Here is a 21,474-nt window from a genome sequence, read left to right on the forward strand (position 1 = left end):
GTGTTGGATGTGACAAGCGAGTATATAAGGCTATCTTATCTTGAGATGATTTCGGGGCTTTAGTGTTCCCGCTGCCCGGTCCTCGACCAGGCCTCCACCCCCAGCAAGCAGCCCGTGACAGCTGACTAACTCCCAGGTACCTATTTACTGCTAGGTAACAGGGACGTCTGGGTGAAAAAAAAACTGTCCATCTTTTCTCGCCGGCGCCCGGGATCGAATCCGGGACCATAGGATCACGCGTCCAGTGTTCTGTCCCCTCAGCCATTAGCTGAATGTGAAACTGTTGTTGGCTGTTGAGAAACTTAAACAAATGCAAAATTGGTAATTTATTGATGTAATGAAAGTTTACCAGGTGGTGCTGAGCATTAAATGAGATTAGTAGTCCTGTCTGTTCTTTATTACTATTACTTTCTTGTGGGCTAACTCAATTTTTCTTAAATTCCAAGTATGGAGGACCACGGGCAATTTAGAGTTCAGAAAGCAAGGGTGGATAAGTTTATAATATTGTATACTAATTTCTGAGGTGAACATTAAAGATTTTCTCTAGTTTGAGATGGGCTGAAAATGTGTTGGATATTTTTTTGCCTTCAAAATGGCTAAGTCAGTCGTTCAGGTTAGGTTTTCAGGTAAAGTCAGACTTTCAGGTTGATTGCTAGTCAATACTACACTGGTTGAGCGAGTATGAGGACATTGGTTTTACAGCTGCCTGGTTAATGTCTGTAACCGTCTGGTTAACTTAACTACAACATTCTCCCGTGTCTGCGCAGTATCATAATGTCTAATATAAATAATATCAAGGGAAATACTGCTGGTTTCTACCTTTCTGCTCAGAGTTAATTTGCCTGGATTTAGTTACACAAAGTGCAGGAAAATTATCAGTATGAACAATAGCACTCGCTAACATGAGACAACATTCGCCTAGATACTAGCCTATCAATTACCGATACTGTGGTGACCTTGGCACGCCCTTATTCAAATGAGAACCTTCCCTGTAACTACAATGTGTATTGTATCATGTGGGTTACTGCATCAAAACTTTATATCACTAAACACAATGTTTTCTGCGCACCTGTCAATGTAGTGATCAAGTTTGGTTGGGAGAATTGATCGTTTCTGTACTAATGTTTACTGGGTTTTGTCTTATCTGGCTCTTTTGTCTCCGTGATTGGTCTGTAATTCAGATCTTCGTGAGTGTGATTATTTTAGTCTTTCATCGAAATTCCATAGGCCTGTAGGTTTTTCGTCTGTATGACAGCCTATATCTCTGGCTGCCAGTGTCTGTGTGACTGTAGCTGTAACTCGCTGTCTGGGGAAGAAGTATTTAAGTGCACTGTACGTGGACTCTGCAAGTGGAGGCTTAGTAGGACGTCAGGTGGGTGGGCATGCGTGATGCCACTATACATACAGCCCACTCCAACCAACGTGCACAGCCCCGCTCCTGTGTTAGGTAAGTCTACTACGGGCTCACCATTGCCCGTGCTACTCTGAACGTTTTGTTCCGAGTAGCGGAATCTAAAACAACCACCAGAAAGCACACCATACGCCGCCGTGTTCCCGCAGTAATCAATTGAGCAATCCCGCACAGTGCAGGTGCACCTCCTGTTACTCACTGACGGCCGTCACCTGTCATTTGCCATGACATGCGATAGGTGGACGGACACCACCTATCGCACCTGAACGTAGACGTGCACCACCTGTCATGTCACACCTGCACCACCTATCGCTGTAGCGAGTGCAGGACAACATGCCTCAGGGCGCCTGGCAAGGTTGTGCATGTAAACAAACGTCTGTTATGATTGTTGGTGCACTCTAGCTCTTGTGACGTCAACATTTCCATCACTGGCGACACACGCTGGCCTAACTTATCGCCTCATAACACCAGTGTAACAAGTGTGTGGAGCCCAAAGCCCGGCCGGTGGTGTAATATACAAGTCGCTACATATCCATATGATGGAAATACAAAACCTGATGATAAAAAAAGGAGGTACTCATGGTGAACATCGCGCGCGTGTTGGGGTTCCTGAAGCCGAGGCTGTTTGGCCTTGACAAACCTGTTTGGTCAAGTGTTTTTATGGTCATAACTCACCTCCTCTCACATGCTGGGTACACGGGCTCCGGCCGTAGGGCAAGGAGTGCTCATATGAGGGTGTGTGGCAGCAGTACTCAACACTCCACACCTCACAACTTGCCCTTGACAACTAGAGGAAATCTTTACATTATGCTTATCGTATATTTCTGGCACCACCCACATCTGCCTCATAATATACGTGTAACCGCTCTTGTCAAACTAGATCCGTCGATTTAATCATCCATTTTGTGCACTTACCTTAATGAAGAGATGTTAGTATTCGAAGTACGAAGATCCACCACGAAAACGAATGAATCAGAATAAATTCCACACAAGTTTGAGTAAGAAAATGAGCGCCACAGTGCAGCGCCCACCACGTCTACACCACAACTGTACCAGCCACTCGCGCCCCTAACCTCCCTCCCTCCCACCACAGACGCCACCTACCATTATTTTTCCCCCATTTATTACCCCATCAAATTAATGGTAACGCTGAAAGGTCTCGAATTTATTTAAATCTATTTGTTCAACGCTACCTTAAGTCAATATTACAATGAGCCATATTTAGCTAGTAACCTCACTTGCCGGCCAAACAGCGGACGCCAACTAGTCTATTTTTTCTCTAGTGCGGTTTTTCCGCTGACGGTTTGGGGCGAGTATTGGCGGCACAAGTCGTTGTGCTTACAAGAAGGTTATATCTTGGTGTCATCCTCTCCTGGTAAAAAAAAATTGTCCTTCGGGTAGGTGCATTCCCTTATCATAAAGTGACTAACCGTGTGCGGTCACTCCTCCAGTTACTGGAAAGAGCCAACGGTCCTTAACCTGCCACCTACAGAGTAAAACGAGCCATAGACATATTTGAAAGAATTTTTGTAGTGTCAGAGTAGTTAATAAATGAAATGCATTAGGAAGTGGAGGCTGACTCCATACACAGTTTCAAGTGTAGATATAATAGAGTCCAGTAAGCTCAGGAACCAGCTGTACACCAGTTGATTGACAGTTGAGAGGCGGGGGGCCAAAGAGCCAAAGCTTAACCCCCGCAAGCACAATTAGGCGAGTACAATAACGCCATATAAGTATTCCTAGGAATAATATAACATATATGAAGCATATTAGGCTTCAGACAGCGTGTATAAGACCTAGGATGGTTAGGTTCTATTATAGCAACATAAATATAAAACCCTCTCCGGTTTGTCTAAATTCAGTAGTACCAAATTCTACTTTCTAATTGTGCATTATGCTAACATATGTATGATGATGCAAGTAGTTACCATAAGACCTATCTAAACAGGAGGATGGACTGGACAAAAAAGTAGTCAACAAAGATAACCTAACTATAGGCTTTCACCATTTTTTTCAAAAGTATACGTGCGTCCCCAAGTGGTTGGGCACCATTCCTTCACCCGTCCTCATATATCCCAGCTCCATGTTCTCATATCCCTCCCAAGTGCTGTAGTGCCATACTGTTGGGGGGTAGAAATAGCCTAAGCTACTCTATCCCTTTGAGATGTATTTCTTTCTTGTCTCAATAAACATACTTGAACTTGTGTCATACTGGCGTAGCGCTTTCTCTTGGTGATTTTCCTTTTACACGGAAATTCAAAATTTCTTTTCCCTGGGCTCCAGAAAACATGATTATAATGCTTGCATATGACCTAACAACGGTCTGCTTGACTCCTTATGCACAATTTTGCAGTGGGTTCAGACCTGAATATGCGTGTATATCAAATTACGTTGACCCAATAATATATATATAATGTAATAAGGCCACTTAAATGTAAAACTTTACTCAATGATTTTTTCATTAGAGACAATGTGAGAATGCACAACTTAATCGCTGAAATCTGTAATAAACTAAGAGATTGTATCTTCTTGAATATAAATAAATAATAGTATTCATAAACAATGTTATTATTGTCAGTACATAATATAATAAAATATTAACAAATAGTAATCATTCAAAAGTACTGTATGTTATATTATTTATAATTATTGCATGTTATATATTTTATTATTATTATTATTATACAGAAATCACATTATCGTGATATTTCAGTGAGAAAATCCACAGGAGCCGAAACCTTATCACGGCTCCTATGGATTTGCTCTTTGAATCACGTTAATGTGATTTCTCTGTGTATTATTATTCTTATTATTATTGAAGGTGAAGGAAAGACCCAGTGCATGTATAAGTGTATAATTTAAACCAAAATTTCAGATGAGCTCTTAAATTCATCCTTCATCACAGTGATGTTACAACAATAATGAACATCACCGGGTATTCGCCGTTTCATCACCTCCGTGCAATATTTACGTATGCAGCTTAGCCTAGCATTTTAAAAGCACTACAATCACCTTCTGTGGTTGATTGTTAAATAAATCCCTGAATTGTATGTTTGACAAATCTCTCACCCTGTCCATGGAGGACAGAAGAAAATGTCCATATGCTAGTTAGCATTGTAAATGTGTGGCCACGTCTGTGGTAGAAAAATTAAAAAAAAAGTATTGTAGCAAGTTTCTTCATGATGATTATTATCATTATTATTTATTAGTAATTTATTTTTTATTTTCATTTTGTTATTATGAACGTGAAAGTCATATACATTTATGATTATATAGTTATGTGGGTAGTTACTAGGCTACGGTACGATCACACATTACATACCGCGCTAAGGTTCGTACTCTTAAACTTAAGAGACTAATTACGGTGTATAAACTATTCTCTTCAAGATTCAACATATTTCAACTAATTTACCTGAGGGGCCACTAACACTAGTGGCCTAAACGAGGACAGGAAGCCGGCGGTTTGTCGAATGTCACCCCCCCCCATTTGCCTCCATAATCTTTTCTAATTTTAAAATTCAACATGTATAACACCATACACATCGCCTTGGGTGTGGTGAACACCATACACATCGTGCTGGGTGTGGTGAACACCATACACATCGCCCCTGGGTGTGGTGAACACCATACACATCGTGCTGGGTGTGGTGAACACCATACACATCGCCCTGGGTGTGGTGAACACCATACACATCGCCCTGGGTGTGGTGAACACCATACACATCGCCCTGGGTGTGGTGAACACACAGGTTGTTCACAAAACCAAAAACACTCCTTGATAAATACTTCGACAATCATCGAAAATAAACACTGAATAAAACAAGTGTGAAAAAATATATACTGTATATTAATGATTTTAATTAAAGATTCACAAGGAAACGAAATAATATTCAGTTTGAAATAACAGCATTAACAGCCTGTAATAATAAAATAATAATACCCGTAGTAATAATTAACTATATCGACAAGTTATTTTCTATCAAACAATATTTTCATGTCACGAGACGAAAAAAATCGAGAAAGAACCGGCGAGAACGTATGTAAATAGAGATCATTAAGTGAGAAGATTGCTTGCAGACGATGGATAGACGAATCCCAGTGGGTGACAGTGGCTGCTATTGGCTCAGGACGTGAGGTTATACTCACAGTCCCTGATACTGGCTCAGGACGTGAGGCTATACTCACAGTCCCTGATACTGGGTCAGGACGTGAGGTTATACTCACAGTCTCTGATACTGCCTCAGGACGTGAGGCTATACTCAGTCTCTGATACTGCCTCAGGACGTGAGGTTATACTCACAGTCTCTGATACTGCCTCAGGACGTGAGGTTATACTCACAGTTTCTGATACTGGCTCAGGACGTGAGGCTATACTCACAGTCCCTGATACTGCCTCAGGACGTGAGGTTATACTCACAGTTTCTGATACTGGCTCAGGACGTGAGGTTATACCCACAGCAGAACAAACCTGTGTGGCACAGAGAGCGCCAAGCAATAGTCACCTCACACTTTGTAATACATTTTTGAGCTAAGAATTGTATATAATTTTAAACACACAAAAATATAAATGTTATTTTTTTCGAGTTTAAAGTGTTAAGTAATAACTTAAATTTTTTTTATACCACAGTTGATGCAACTTAGGCAAAGATGACAGAGGCTCACATGGAAAGATATATAATAAAAAAATGAGGACTGTGTCGAGGTTAAAATTAAAACATTTGGATGAGATAATGAGCAAACATTAGTTGGCGCGATAATTGCTAGTGGTTGTAATCAAAGGAACTATTACATCCGACCTTCTTGTTTCGGCCTCACTTACCCAGTAACCTCTTTTCATCAAACTTTTTATCGGGCCTTAGTGCCTCTCCTTACCAGATCCAACCCCTAAGTCGTAGCTAAGTAATTAAGAACTGAGCAGTAATAGACAATCCAAGGGGGAATGGGGGTAAACAAAACCATTACCGCATGCACGTCTTAACTATATACACTTACTACATATTTACAACACGGATAACTCCGTATGTCACTTTAACACAGGACATTACAAAAGAACTTCTGTTATCTATTCCGGCGAGTCCACTTCTATCTTCTATCATACAACACGCAATGTGCTGTACCTTCCCTAAGCCTTTCTTTTAAGGTACTCACGCCGGCGAGTCCACCTTTCTCAGCAATTCACGGGCCAATCCTCCACAGTATCATCACAGTCTCAAAACTCTTCCTCGAAACTCTAGCAACACGCTGGCTAACTTCATCTAAAGGCTTTAACTTTAACAAGACTTAACTTAAAGGACAGACGAATGCTAATTCCATCTAGTAACACAATTGAGCCACCACGGGATATGTCGGTCCAATCACCAATAGCTCGCTGGCTACCACAGACAATTCACTGTCTCCACCGACTAGGCCATACTTATTCCAACTATAACAAGTCTTGCATTCAGGACTGCCCTTGCTGGTCACTCCTGGTGAGTAGCCTCTTGTCATGCAAGGCCCCCCCCCACATCAACCCCCCCCCCCCACATCACTTCTAAGGAATAAAAATTGTATAGTAAGAAGGAAACTGCATAGGTATCAGTAAGATCACAGCCTTCCACCGGGGAACAGGAAATGGGGTCGGGTGCGCTCAACAAAAGCGCACCCGAAATGGGGTCGGGTGGAGGCAGACTCTATACACGGTTTCAAATGAAGATATGATAGAGCTCAATAAGCGCAGGAACCTGTACGCTAGTAGATTGACAATTGAGAGGCGGGGCCCAAGAATTGAAGTTCAAACCCCGCAAGCACAACTAGGTGAGTACACGCGAATGCCTGCAGACATTACACCAGACAAACCACATATAACTGCTGGACCCGGGAACTCATGTCCAATCTTTTCACTAGGTAAGAATACATATAATCTATTATGTAACCACAAATAGGTAATCAGACACGCAGGTACCTATCTATTTTTAGATTAACAGAGGCATCATGTGCTAGTTAATCTTTCCAAATGTCTAGTAATGCGGAATCGAACCAGAGTCCATTCATTTGTGCGGTAAATGTGACCACTGAGCTCCCAAATCCCAATGAACAATCACAGAGAAGCCCAGCTTAAAGCTTTGAAACTTTATGCAAATTTATGTAAAAAAAGATGTTCCAATTAATTATGAGCCCGTGTAAAAAACAGTGAAGTGTTATGGGTAGGCATGATTAAGATAGAAAACAATTTAGTATTCCATTTAGCTGGGGTTCGTGATGACGAAGTACCGTACTAACCCCAACAAAACAATAGCTGGGCATTACCCGCTCCACGCTCCACCCACAAATAGAGTTGTACAGGCTTCCCAATATTGCCACCTGCCATCAGTTTCCCACCCCAGTGTGCAGGGCCGCAACAACTGGGCGACAACGGGTCGTGCATTCCGTCCTGTTATTTCCCCATATACCATACTATAAAGTAGATCGCGTCCAGCATGTCCCTGGTCAGGTTTTTATTGGGTAGGTTGGCAGGGAGGCGGGTAGGCAGGCAGGTAAACAGGTAGGTTGGCAAGCAGATTGACAGGCTGGCAGGCATTCAGGCAGGCAGACAAGGACGCAGGAGGGTAGGAAGGCAGTAGGAACAACTTTACTAAAAACTTATTTGTAAAGTTTAAAGTGGGGAACCATAGTTAGAAATTCCTACCACGTTGACTGCTAGCGGAGGAGGAGAGAAGTTGGGGTGAGAGACGGTGCAGGGGGAGGGAATCAGCGAACTCTCACCTACCAGCACCGGGATTTTACAATTTTGTGAAATGGATGAGGTCAGCAGGTGAGGTCCTATTCAACCTGTATACAGCTCGAGGTCAGCTTTCGAGGTCCTACTTCACCTGTGTACAATTCGAGAACATGCCATGTGTGACCTTCCTGTCCCCGGCAGGGTTTCCCCAAGTCGTTATATTCTCCAACATCAGTTGTAGGGCTGCCTGCGATCATTTTGTTTATTGCTGGAATGGGCTCCGGTATGAGGTCGGAAAATTGAAAACTATTATGATATGATAACAAAGGAGACAGTACGCCACTTTCTATGCGTAACAAATGTGCATTTAAAGATACAGTCTCCGTGGTGTAGTGGTAAGACACTCGCCTGGCGTTCCGCGAGCGCTATGTCATGGCTTCGTATCCTGGCCGGGGAGGATTTACTGGGCGCAATTCCTCAACTGTAGCCTCTGTTTAACGCAACAGTAAAATGTGTACTTGGATGAAAAAACGATTCTTCGCGGCAGGGGATCGTATTCCAGGGACTTGCCCGAAACGCTACGCGTACTAGTGGCTGTACAAGAATGTAACAACTCTTGTATATATCTCAAAAAAAAAAAAAAAAAACAGCGCACATGAACAGCGTGCCTGCAGTCTGGGGTCCGAGGAGACACTGATGTGGTGTGACTTGTTTATCAGGCGGCCAGGCCGGTTCTCACTAGCGCATACCGGTGTGTATGGCTGGCTGGGTCGCAATCTCTGTCTCTGTTTCTCACGCTCTCTCTGTTCTGTTACTATTGTTTAAGATTCGCTACTTGGAACAAAAAATGACCACTGCATTACACAGGAAAGCGGAGGATTTTTTGATGGAGGGGAAAGACATTTGCACAGCGCGATCCGCAGGCGCAGTGTGCGCAGCGAGAGAGAGAGAGAGAGAAGATTAAGCCACCCAAAAGGTGGCTTGGGCATGAATAGCCCATAAGTGGTGGCCCTTTTGAGCCATTTCCAGTATCAATAGATGATACTGGAGATCTGTGGAGGTGCGACTGCACCCTGCGTGACGGGAGATGTCTCCCGTCTGTGCGCAGCGCAATGGGGCCTATATAAAGGGGGAGGAGAGGTCATGTACTCACGGGAGACATCTCCCGTCACGCAGGGTGCAGTCGCACCTCCACAGATCTCCAGTATCAGCTAATGATACTGGTAATGGCTCAAAAGGGCCACCACTTACGGACTATTCATGCCCGTGCCACCTCTTGGGTGGCTTAATCTTTATCAATCATCAATCGGTCATGTGCTCTCTCCTGCTCCCGACACGCACCGCTTCGCAAGTTAAAAAAGACCCACCCTCCTCCCCTTCCTGGGCGCAGTCAGCTAATACTCTGCAACAGTCCTATGTCTAGCGCCCTTTGCTGATGGTCTAAAAGGGGGTGCAGCGCCGGCCCCTAAGTGTTCCGTTGTCCGCAGCTACTTACTTTGACTTGTAGGAGTAATGTTAACCTTGCCCTCTATGTTTATTCTGCATTTACTGGTTAATTTACGAATTTACATTATGTATTGGAATGGGGCATAATTATCTGTCACGTGTTAGGCCATTATATGTTACTCTAAATGGCCTGATTCCCCAGGAAAAATATGTTAGTCATTTGCCTTACTCTTACTCATAGATAATAAGTATTCGGTGTTCTGCAGATCTTGATTTAGTTAGTTCCGGCTATAAGCATATGTATTAATGTTATTAAGTTGTAGTAGTGTACTTAAAGTTATACATGTCCAAGTTATGCATTTGTAAAATATAAAAGTTATAGCCGCTTCATTAACATGGTCTGCAGAAAAATATTTACTTGTTCTACTAATAAATAAATAGGCCCCCATGTTGTTGGTGTCTTTTTCCTCCCTGATCAGAAAAGTTCCATGTAGCACGGGCTATGGTGAGCCCGTTGTGGACTTACCTGGCACAGGAGCGGGGCTGCAACTGTGTCTGTTCTCACTCTTGTTCTGTCTCTATCGCTTTCTCTTAACAGCAACTAATCCCCCGTCATTTAAACAGAGCGTTCCACTCTCATTCCCTGAAATCCTCCCGGCAGCCTGCAAAGGATTAATGAAGTTTAAATGGTGCTGAAAATCCCTTAACACTAACTTACCAGTCCAGCAGGGACACGGTGGGCGAGGCTTCCCCCTCACTTAATTTCACTCTGCAACTTTGACCAACTTTTAACGAGTTTTCTTACGCTTAGCAAACTAAGCCACACTACTGATAAATGAGGACAAAGAGTAAGCCAAAAATTCTGGCTCTCAATGTACGAGTTTTGATTAATACTGGGAGAGAGAACGGGAACTGTGCTCGTTAATCGTCGCGTGACCATTTGTGTCTAGTTGTTTGACACCAACCTGTCCTCAGGCTTCGCTCGTTAAAGCTGCGGCCGTCCCTAAGACGCATTAATCAATTTTACATATTGGGCATTAACAAATTTTTTGTTTCCATATGAATTATATATATATATATATATATATATATATATATATATATATATATATATATATATATATATATATATATATATATATATATATATATATATATATATATATATATATAGGGGGGTACCACCTTTGGTGCAAATATAGGGACCCACAGCCTCAGAGAAGGGAACACAGAGCATTCAGGGGAAAAACTTGCCATTTAACTCTGAATACGAAAGTGTTCGCTTCTCCTACCACCCCCCTTCTTTTTATTATGGTGTACACTTTATTATGCAAGGTTATACAGTTACATATCTGATTTTATACAAAAAATGAACATTAAGAGGACACAAGAAAAAGTTCGCTTCCTAGAGGCTGTAAATTTCCTCAAACTCCTCCAACGCCGGGCAGGAACCAAGGATGCAGCGGGCATTCCCCCTCTGGATTGCGACACTGAGGCGCTGAAAAAGAAAACATTCCGCTCTAGGGTCTCTTGTGGTGTCAATGAGCTTGGAATCAAGATCTTTAAGTAACCTTCTTGCACTCTCACCCCATGGGCCTAGGGTCTCAGACCCTATTGGAACGAAGTTGTACCGATGATCTAATTGCCTGTACTTGACTGACTTTTGTCTTTCTCTGTGTGTTGCTGCGGCTCCTGCTGTGCCGGCAGAGAGGGTGATAGATTATATATATATATATATATATATATATATATATATATATATATATATATATATATATATATATATATATATATATAATCGAAATATGATTATTTCGGTCATATTTAATTATATATATATAATTAAATATGACCGAAAAAGTAAGATTAATAATTCTAACACGAATTTTCACGATCTTTCTTATGTTTCTTTTCACTGTTGATGGTAATTAAAAAATCAATTCTCCAAAATTCATTTTTATTTCTAGTCTGACGCGACACTTGAGCGCGTTTCGTAAAACTTATTACATTTTCAAAGACTTTAGTTTACACACACACACACGCACAACTATAACTGAATAGAGCTTAAACATCTTCGATTTTTTATACCTGCATTTGGGTCCCAAGAGGTCCCCAAGAGGTCCTTGGGGCTTACAGTTCCCAAGAGGTCCTCTTGGGGACTGTAAGCCTCAAAACACTCAGTATATAGGCAAGACAACAACATCTCTTTCCAGGCGATTAACGATGCATAAGCAACAGGGCTCTTTCCATTATACCTTTGATAAGCCGCTGGCGTCCTAGCTGTCCGCGTCGATAGCACTAGGGAGATAGTGGCCTTCAGGTAAATTCTGGCAAGTAAAAACTTAATCAGGTCCCACTACCTAAGCCACCGACTGACCTTCTCCATAATGCAACCCACAACAGCTACTACCTAACTCCGATACGTACTGCTACATAAACAAGAGTCTTGGAAAGAAAACGTGGCTATTGGAACGTATGTGTCAGACGCCCGGGAATCGAACACGGGACTTTCCGGTTTTACTCAGCTAGTTGTGCTTGCGCGGGTTGAGCTCTGACTGATTCTTTGGTCTCGCCTCTCAACTGTCAGTCAACTGGTAACTTTCCGGTTGTGACTCGACATGGGCGCTGGCCATACTAGGTCAACTTAATTTGCGGTGCACTGTATCGTATAGTATTACATGCCGCTGACAAAGAGAAAACTTGTTAGACTTATCAAGGACTCTGCTAGCCATGTACAAGACGTGCATACGAATTTCCAAGAGGTCACCCATCCAGCGTTCTGGGTTTAACCTACCTAATTGATCAAATGACGGGCACTACGTCAACTGCATCACTTTTAGTCAATACAATAATGTATTCTTAACATATACTATGTTAAGGTTTTAAGATTGTCATCGTAGTTATAGAGGAAAGATGCGTTAAATTTAAAGTCATGGTGAGCCTTGATAGCCGAGCAGGTGTGGAGGGGTCACTCTGGGACTGAGCGCGGCAGGAGCAGCAACTACGCCGTCTCCCTCTGCCACAGTAAGGTAGGATTCATTTATTTCCACACTATATTCCAATGCTGATCCGAGTTCATACTGCGATCTAGCATATTATAAGTATTCTGGTGGTGTTAAGAACTAAGAACTATGCAAGAGTGACAGTGAAAAGTTGGAGAATCTAATTAATACGTATCTACGAGAAACGTTCCAAACCTGTTATCTTATGACAGGCTGCATACCATGGTTGGGTCCACGTCCCTCAGGCTGTGGTCCCTCATGGTCCCTCAGGCTGTGCTCCCTCATGGTCCCTCAGGCTGTGGTCCCTCAGGCTGTGCTCCCTCATGGTCCCTCATGGTCCCTCAGGCTGTGGTCCCTCATGGTCCCTCAGGCTGTGCTCCCTCATGGTCCCTCAGGCTGTGGTCCCTCATGGTCCCTCAGGCTGTGGTCCCTCATGGTCCCTCAGGCTGTGCTCCCTCATGGTCCCTCATGGTCCCTCAGGCTGTGGTCCCTCAGGCTGTGGTCCCTCATGGTCCCTCAGGCTGTGGTCCCTCATGGTCCCTCAGGCTGTGGTCCCTCAGGCTGTGCTCCCTCATGGTCCCTCAGGCTGTGCTCCCTCATGGTCCCTCATGCTGTGGACGAGGCTGTCTACATGGTCAACCATCTAGTAGTATCCAGGGGCAGGCGGGCACAAGGTTAACCACCACCTGCCTTACCAACGACTGCCACGGTACACCGTTTTTCAACTTTGACATTAACGTCATCCTGTTACTAGGTTATTACACTTGTTTACACAAGTACAGCATTTGTTTTTAAGAATCGCTAGTTTAAAAGAGTTTAACTAGTTTCGGCCCTTCTCACTGGATAACTCGCTCCACTTGTCACTGGACTAGTGTGAAGTAGTGCAAGTACAGTGATCCAAGCTAACTTGGGCCCAATAACAGGAAAATAAGGTTGAAAACTAACAAAAGATGTCTTATTGCTAGTGATTCTACACACAAATTCCACCATTCATTTTGCCTTATTCTGTATATTCATTCATTTATGACTTAAGATGCTTATTAATTATAATGCCCAGATCTGTTTTTGCATTCAAATTTGACAATTTCACCATTGTCCAGCTGATAACTGATGACTATTATTACACCTAATTAATACACCTAGGCTCAAAGCCACACATTTGTCAGCATCAAACTGTATCTGCCAACTTTTGTTGGCAGATACAGTAAAGAATTATTGAAATTGTTTTGTATCCATTTTAAATAATAAATTCAGTCATAATTTTGTATTGCCCTTAATTGTATCTGTTCAGTCTTGTCTGAGTTGTTTATACAGTATGTACAGGTATGTATGTGTGTTACAGGCCACAAAAAAATGTATTTTATATATATATATATATATATATATATATATATATATATATATATATATATATATATATATATATAATATATATATATATATATATAATATATATATAAATATATATATATATATATATATATATATAATATATATATAAATATATATATATATATAATATATATATATATATATATATAATATATATATATATATATATATAATATATATATATATATATATATATATATATATATATATATAATATATATATATAATATATATATATATATATATATAATATTATATTATATTATATTATATATAAATATATAAATAATTATAATGTGTGTATGTGAACAAACCTGAATGGTCCCCAAGCATATATTCAACTGAAAACTCCACACCCCAGAAGTGACTTGAACCCATACTGCCAGAAGCACTATGCAACTGGTGTACAGGAGGCCTTAACCACTCGACCATCCGTGACCGTACAAAAAGAGGTGATAGCTGAAGCGTTTTGAACCACCTCCCCGACGGCACTTTGATGGTAATTTTGGGCATGGTTGTTTTATCAAATTGCCTCCTTTTTGTGGGGCCACGTGAGGAATTTTCAGTTGGAATATACGCCTGCTTGCCTTAAAATCTTTTGCATCTACATCACTTGTTCCTGGGATTTTCTTTATCAGATCTTCATGCACCATCCTTGCTTTTTCAAAAATAATAGCCTCTGAAACACTATCACCTGCTAACTGCTTATCATTTATCCAAATTAATAAATTTTCTACATCCTCAAGTGTTTGTGTCCTTTGTTTCGAGATCATTGTTACACCTTTTGCCACTTTAGCACTCGTAATTTCCTTTTTCTTAGCAATTATGGTGGATATCGTTGACATGGATTTGTTGTACTGCCTAGCTAGTTTAACTACCCTCATACCATTTTCATGTTTACGAATGATCTCTTGTTTTTCCTCTACGTTCATCCTCACAATTGTTTTCTTAGGTTGAACTTTACCACTGACTTTCTTGGGACCTGTGGCATGACATAATAAGAACTTTGTTAAAAAAAGCAGTCAAACATAATTTTTCACAAAGAATTCAAGCACGGCTGTGTTCGTCACTACACGAGATACACACTGGTAAAAAGTGCCCCGACACGCCCCAGCACCACATGCTTGTTCGACCTATACGCGTATGAACAGATGTCGTGTTTTAAGTAAACCGTGTTCTAATTCAAATTTTTCGACGAATTTGACATCGTGTTCCAAAAAATTCGTCTTTAAGGGGATTCGTCAACCGAGGTTCCACTGTATATAGAGCATGGTGAGCAACAGAACCCTAGGGCATGCCACTTGTAAAGCTTCCCACTCCAGCTTAACTCCATTTGTGCTTTGTTTCTTTTGACATTCATGCCATAATCCATCTACATTGTCGACTCGCAACCAAGGGTCAAGGGCTCGATTTCCTGAGTTTAAGATTTGGGTGGAGTTTGATGTAGGGCACCTCTCATACCACTTTTGGGCTTACCCAAGCGATTGCATACTTTGGGCCCTCCAGTCATCTGACTTATCTGCTGGCCAGAGATCCGGTTCTTTTTCAGTTGGCTTGCTTTCACCTTTTTGGTCAACTGGTGGATGTTCCTGCTAGTTTCTTCTTAGTCTGGCTTGCCGAGAATTGGGTCTTGTTTGGCAGGCTGGTCCCTCACTCGGCTAGCTGTGTGCAGCTGTGCCACTATCTCCAGTAGGTACTGTACTTAAAAGGTACATTATTGTTTTTTTACATTATTGGCCTAATTTTCTTTAAAAGAATTCACTTGTTTTGTTGCACTTATACTTTCTGGCAGTTTCTTTTGGGAGGGCTCCCTTGGTGACTCCATATAGCTAACCAATGGATATTACATGTCACATTAGAAAGTTCACTTTTACAAACAAAGTGGTAGATGGTTAGTGATGGATGTTAGATAGTTAGTGAGAAGGCGGTGGAGGCCAAAACCGTTAGTAGTTTCAAAGTGTTATATGACAGCATGCTGGGGAAATGGGACACCATGAGTGTCTCTCTCATCCAGTAAATACATTTGGGTAATTGCCAGGTCTTTGTTTTCAGAGACATGATGTTTTTTTGTCCTTTCGAGTCATAAAGAGTACTGGAGACCAGAGGCCAAAACTGGTTACCTCACAGAGGCACAAGGAGCAGGGGATGCTGTGTGTTCCTCGTTTTGGGTCTACAGTAACTCTGATCCCCAAGTTCCTGTTACCAGCTGAGAGCAAGCCTGCTGCTTGAACCATGCCAATTATAAGGGTGTTTGATTTCATTCATCAGCTGATTTTTAATACACCAAGAACATTAATAACTTTTAAGTGTTTTTAAGATTGGTAACTTTTCCCTAATACTTTTGATTTTCTTTCAGATTGTGCTGTGATTCATTAAAACCTATACGTTGACAAGCTGCGTAGCCAGTACTTTAGTTCCTAAAATAACAATTAAAACAAATTGCACAGTACTGCTTTTGAAAATGACACAGCAAGAATTTAAATCCATTGTGCCAGAAATACAAGACACAATTCCCTTAAGCATCTTCGACTTTTTACAAAATATTGTTTCAGTAAAACGACAAAGTCCTGATGTAGCTACATGGGAACCTGGTGAACTGGAAAAATTTAAAATTGATTTAAGAACAGTGGATCGCCTATACCACACAAGGTGCTTTCGAGGTGCACCGCTTCGCAGTACTGTTCTTGAAGGTCGTGCAACTGCAGCACAGCTGGAATTGGTGGTTCGCATGAAATATAAAAGTAAATTAGTCTTTGCAGAATTGATTATTGATTGTCCCATACCTTGCTTATTAGGTTCTTGGCAAAATCGTGGGAGAATGTTTGTCAGTTTTGATGCTAATCTCTTTTTTAATGCAATCCAAACTATCACATATAAGGAAGTTATGTATAAATTACTTAATGAGGATGAACATGTTGTCAATTGGGTGTATGATAATCGTTTATCAATGGCATCAAAGCGTCAGCCCCCCACTTTAAGTTTTTTGTGTTATGAAACTATATGTGCTAATTTGGAAATTCTAGCACATAATATTCAACTCCTACCATCTGCATTAAGGACCAGTTTAACAGAGTTTAATGATATTCGAAACTCCAGAAGCTGCTACTATTTCTTGGTATACCCATCAGCTCTACCATATCAAATATTCTGGGAAGAAGATTTACATTGGAGTGAAGAAGACTTTGTTAATAAATTAAAACATTGGTATAGATGGATGAAACTACGGTGATTTAGTAGCACTGTAGTTATGTGTATATTGTACAACATTTTCCTCGTTCTGAAAAGAAACGTAATGATTTGATTTGTACAGTACTCTAAAGACCTCCCTAGAAATATTTATTTATTTTATTGTATTTATTTGAGTATACGTTAAGAAACAAAATGCATACCAAAGACGTTGTAGACTTTACACACCTACAAGCAATGGAGTTAGACAAAAGTAGACATGGAAAAGTAATATACTGTACTTTTGTGTTTGAGCATTCTGTGGCACGATTGCCCATATTTTGAGAAAACTCTCAGGCTTTTTTTTTTTTATCACTGACCAGATAAGACTTCCTAATCACTGCTTATTTAACCCAGTTTGTTGCACACATTATTGTGCATTCAAAAATGTCTTCAAGCTACTGTATTGTTTTATTATTACTGTACTGTACTATTATTGTAGTGTACAACTGTTTGATTCAAGTTTAGGAATCTGTGTTTAATTTTCTAGCATGTCTTAATTAAATTAAGGAAAATAGGACGTGTATGAATAACATCTATGACGTGTATAATTTAAATACTACTGTAAAACATAATGTAATTTGCCTAGCCGAGTGAGATATTTAATGAAATATATACTCATTTGGATCATTAGCAGGTTATCGTATGATATGAGAAAGGCTGAAGAAGGTCTTTTAAGATTTCAAAATCATAAAAATATTGTGGAAGTCCACACTAGATAGTATTTAAGTATGTATCATGTCACTTTAAATGACTCCTTGGCTGAGATTTATTTCCCAGCTTCTGCTTTTTTTTGCTACTGATATTGGTAATGCTCTACATTACCAGTATCTTGTTGTGTCCACAGGGAAGACCTTGGCCTTAACTGTGGTGTATTGAGGCTACAGTATAGTGTCACATTCTCCTTAATCTCTCTATTAAGGAGAATGGGAAAAACAGGTTAGGTTGAAATCAATATGGTACTTTTATGTAGATGCCTTAACGAATAATCCATTTTTGAAACAATACTATAGATGTGAAGTATGGCATCTTCAAAATGCTGAGCTTGGAAAGCTAAAGTGTGAATGGAGGAAATGTTCAATACAAATCTTGGGTGTCCATTCTCACACTCATAGCAGTCTCATATCAGGCCTGATGTTCACACCCACTTGATGAAATAGTTTAAAAGCTAATGACTCTCTTTATCTAAAGGGAATCAGACATCCAGCACACTCAATCAGTTCTTTTTTCAAGCATTTTATATAGTTTGTGTGTGTGTGTGTGCGTGTGTATATATATATATATATATATATATATATATATATATATATATATATATATATATATTATTATATATATATTATTATATATATATGTCGTACCTAGTAGCCAGAACGCACTTCTCAGCCAACTATGCAAGGCCCGATTTGCCTAATAAGCCAAGTTTTACTGAATTAATATATTTTCTGTAATTTTTTTCTGATGAAATGATAAAGCTACCCATTTCATTATGTATGAGGTTAATTTTTTTTTATTGGAGTTAAAATTAACGTAAATATATGACGGAACCTAACCAACCCTACCTAACCTAACCTATCTCTATAGGTTAGGTTAGGTTAGGTAGCCAAAAAAGTTAGGTTAGGTAGGTTAGGTAGTCGAAAAACAATTAATTCATGAAAACTTGGCTTATTAGGCAAATCGGGCCTTGAATAGTAGGCTGAGAAGTGCGTTCTGGCTACTAGGTACGACATATATATATATATATATATATAAATAATTATATATATAAATAATTATATAATATATATATATTATTTTTAGATTTATATACTCCTGTTGAAGTCAGATCAATATTGCATGAGCAGATGAGGAGTCACAATAACATGGCTGAAATATGTTGACCAAACCACACACTAGAAAGTGAAGGGACGACGACGTTTCGGTCCGCAATCGACTTGAGAATGGTCCAGAACGGACCGAAACGTTGTCGTCCCTTCACTTTCTAGTGTGTGGTTTGGTCATCAATATATTGCATGAACAGTGTTGGGAGTGATTGTGATCTGGGATAGCCCTAGAATCTGTTGATTGAGAGTGTAATTTTTTTTTAATTAATTTAATATTTAGTTAAATGAATTTATAAAACCTTATAAAACCTTTATAAAACCCACAGTCCTTTAAACTGTATTCTCATCATCAGACGTTTCATGTTATGATAATATGACATGAGGTAAATAATACAAACAATTTGTATAAACTAACCCAACTCTAAATGTACAGAAGACATTTATTAATAAAGTTATTGCTTAACCCTTAATTGATTGAAAAAAAATAGTTGTTTTAAGAAAAGACTGACTGACTAGAATTAAATGAAGTCTGTATTTGTTTTAAGATTTGTCCAAAATGTCATGCCTTGTAAACAAAAAAAATAATCCCTGTAATACACATGCGAGGTCTAACCATTTATATTTTTTATAAATATGCTTTAACTACAGTAAATGTATAATTTGTACAAATAAAGATAACTTTATTGCTGTACAGTATTATTTACTCAGCCTTTCTTGCAGTAGACATTGCCTATGTTTAGAAGTTCTCACTTACTGGTATTTGATCATTGTCATTTAAAATGCTTTAACAAATATGTTGACCCAAGAAAGATCAAGAATGAATCTGTATTTTTGGGGAAATTCAAAGATACAAAGAGATTGAGAATAGAGATGCAAGTCTGTATATCCAGATGTTTTGTTTCTATTCTTGTTTTGTAGCTTCACATTCTGAGAAACAGCTCTTTATTATAGGAGTTAAAGTATAGCTTGACAGGCAGCAAAAGTGTGTTTTGGCATCTTAGGTCACGAGGCCAATGTTAATCCTCTGAAGAGTGCATAGAACACATCTGTTCTTCAGGGATTCTAAAACCATCCTAGTCACCCTTCTTGACATTTACTCAGAAGACGGCAACAGCTGCATCTAATTCAAAGTTTACCGTCAACTTTTCTTGTCCGTCTTTTGTCCCTTTCCCAGGGGATGAAAGAGGAGAAATAAAACAGAAATGTGAGCCTATCGTTCCCTGGGTCACTGTAGAGCATGTAGATCTGGTGCCACAAGATGCAGGCAGTGTGCAGACAGGGTCGACTATAAAGACTATGCAGGGCAGTTGTAGCAGGTGAGAAGAATGTGCATGGATGTTGCATCTTGAGTCGCTGGTGGTGCATGTAGATCCGGTGCAGATGGGTTCATGCACCAGGACCTTAGGTGATGTAGGCAGGTACAGTAGTCACTGTCTTTAGAGTTGAATTGTTTGGTTGCGACAAAGAGTCGGCAGGACGGGTTGTAGATCCCGCATGTAGTTAATGATGAGGCAGTTGAATGTATAAACAATGACTGGTAAAGCAAGATGTAGCCCTCTGCATTTTTATTTTCTTAGACCCATCTAAACAATCAACCCAAACATCTCTTTCCTGTAGAATCTCTGTGGCTGTCATAAAAACTAAAGTACATTTTATATTTATTTTATTTTTATTTATATATACAAGAGTTCTTAAATTCTTGTAAAGCCACTAGCACGCATAGTATTTCAAGCAAGTCCTTGATCCTTTTTTCCCCGGAATACGACCTTCCCAAATCGTTTAACCAGGTACCCATTTTACTGTTGGGTTAAACAGAGGCAACAGTTAAGGATTTGCTCCCAGTAAATCCTTCCCGGCCAGGATACGGACCCAGGACAAAGCGCTCGCGAAAAGCCAGGCGAGTGTCTTGCCACTACGTCAAGGGGACTGTAACACAGGATCTTCCTGTTTGAAAACCATACTGTCTGTTCTTATGTCATTACTCTCCAGGTGTTCTACCCATTTGGTTTTAACTATTTTTTCTAAATGTTTTGACTACCATGCTTGTTAATTATGAGTAATTTAGAGGGTCTTCTCTGCTACCATTTTTATAGATTGGAACTATGCCTTTTTCCATATATCTGCTAAGTTTTCTGTGCACAAAGTTGTTTGGAATATCAATTGAAGTGGAATACTTAGCTCAGTTGTACAGTCTCTCAGCACCCAAGGAAAAACTCCAACTGGTCTAACATATTTCTTTCTTTCTATCCCCTTGAGTAGTTTTCCACTTAAAACACCACTTTGAATAAACAGAACTTTGATAACATAACTTTTCCCACTGTTTAAACCACATTACAATAGAACTTTGCTTCAAAGTTTAGATTTACTGTGTGATCAAAATTAGTCTTATTTCTGTAAACAATGGCATCTTTACAGATTTACAGTAGCCTACTAATAATCACACATGGAATGCTAGGGAGGAGGGGTAATTATTTTAAA

General features: G+C 40.0%; 1 protein-coding gene across 1 annotated transcript; it reads left to right on the top strand.

Annotated features, from left to right (window-relative positions):
* Positions 1–16,316: 16,316 nt before the first annotated feature.
* LOC123761731 (uncharacterized) lies at positions 16,317–19,683 on the top strand (the record flags this gene model as incomplete). The annotated part of the gene is made up of 1 exon (XM_045747889.2): positions 16,317–19,683. A coding segment is annotated over one exon (861 nt), but the record flags the coding sequence as incomplete, so codon positions are not given.
* Positions 19,684–21,474: the final 1,791 nt, after the last annotated feature.

The sequence above is a fragment of the Procambarus clarkii genome, chromosome 24 (genome assembly GCF_040958095.1).
Source record: "Procambarus clarkii isolate CNS0578487 chromosome 24, FALCON_Pclarkii_2.0, whole genome shotgun sequence".
NCBI classification, from domain to species: Eukaryota; Metazoa; Arthropoda; class Malacostraca; order Decapoda; family Cambaridae; genus Procambarus; species Procambarus clarkii.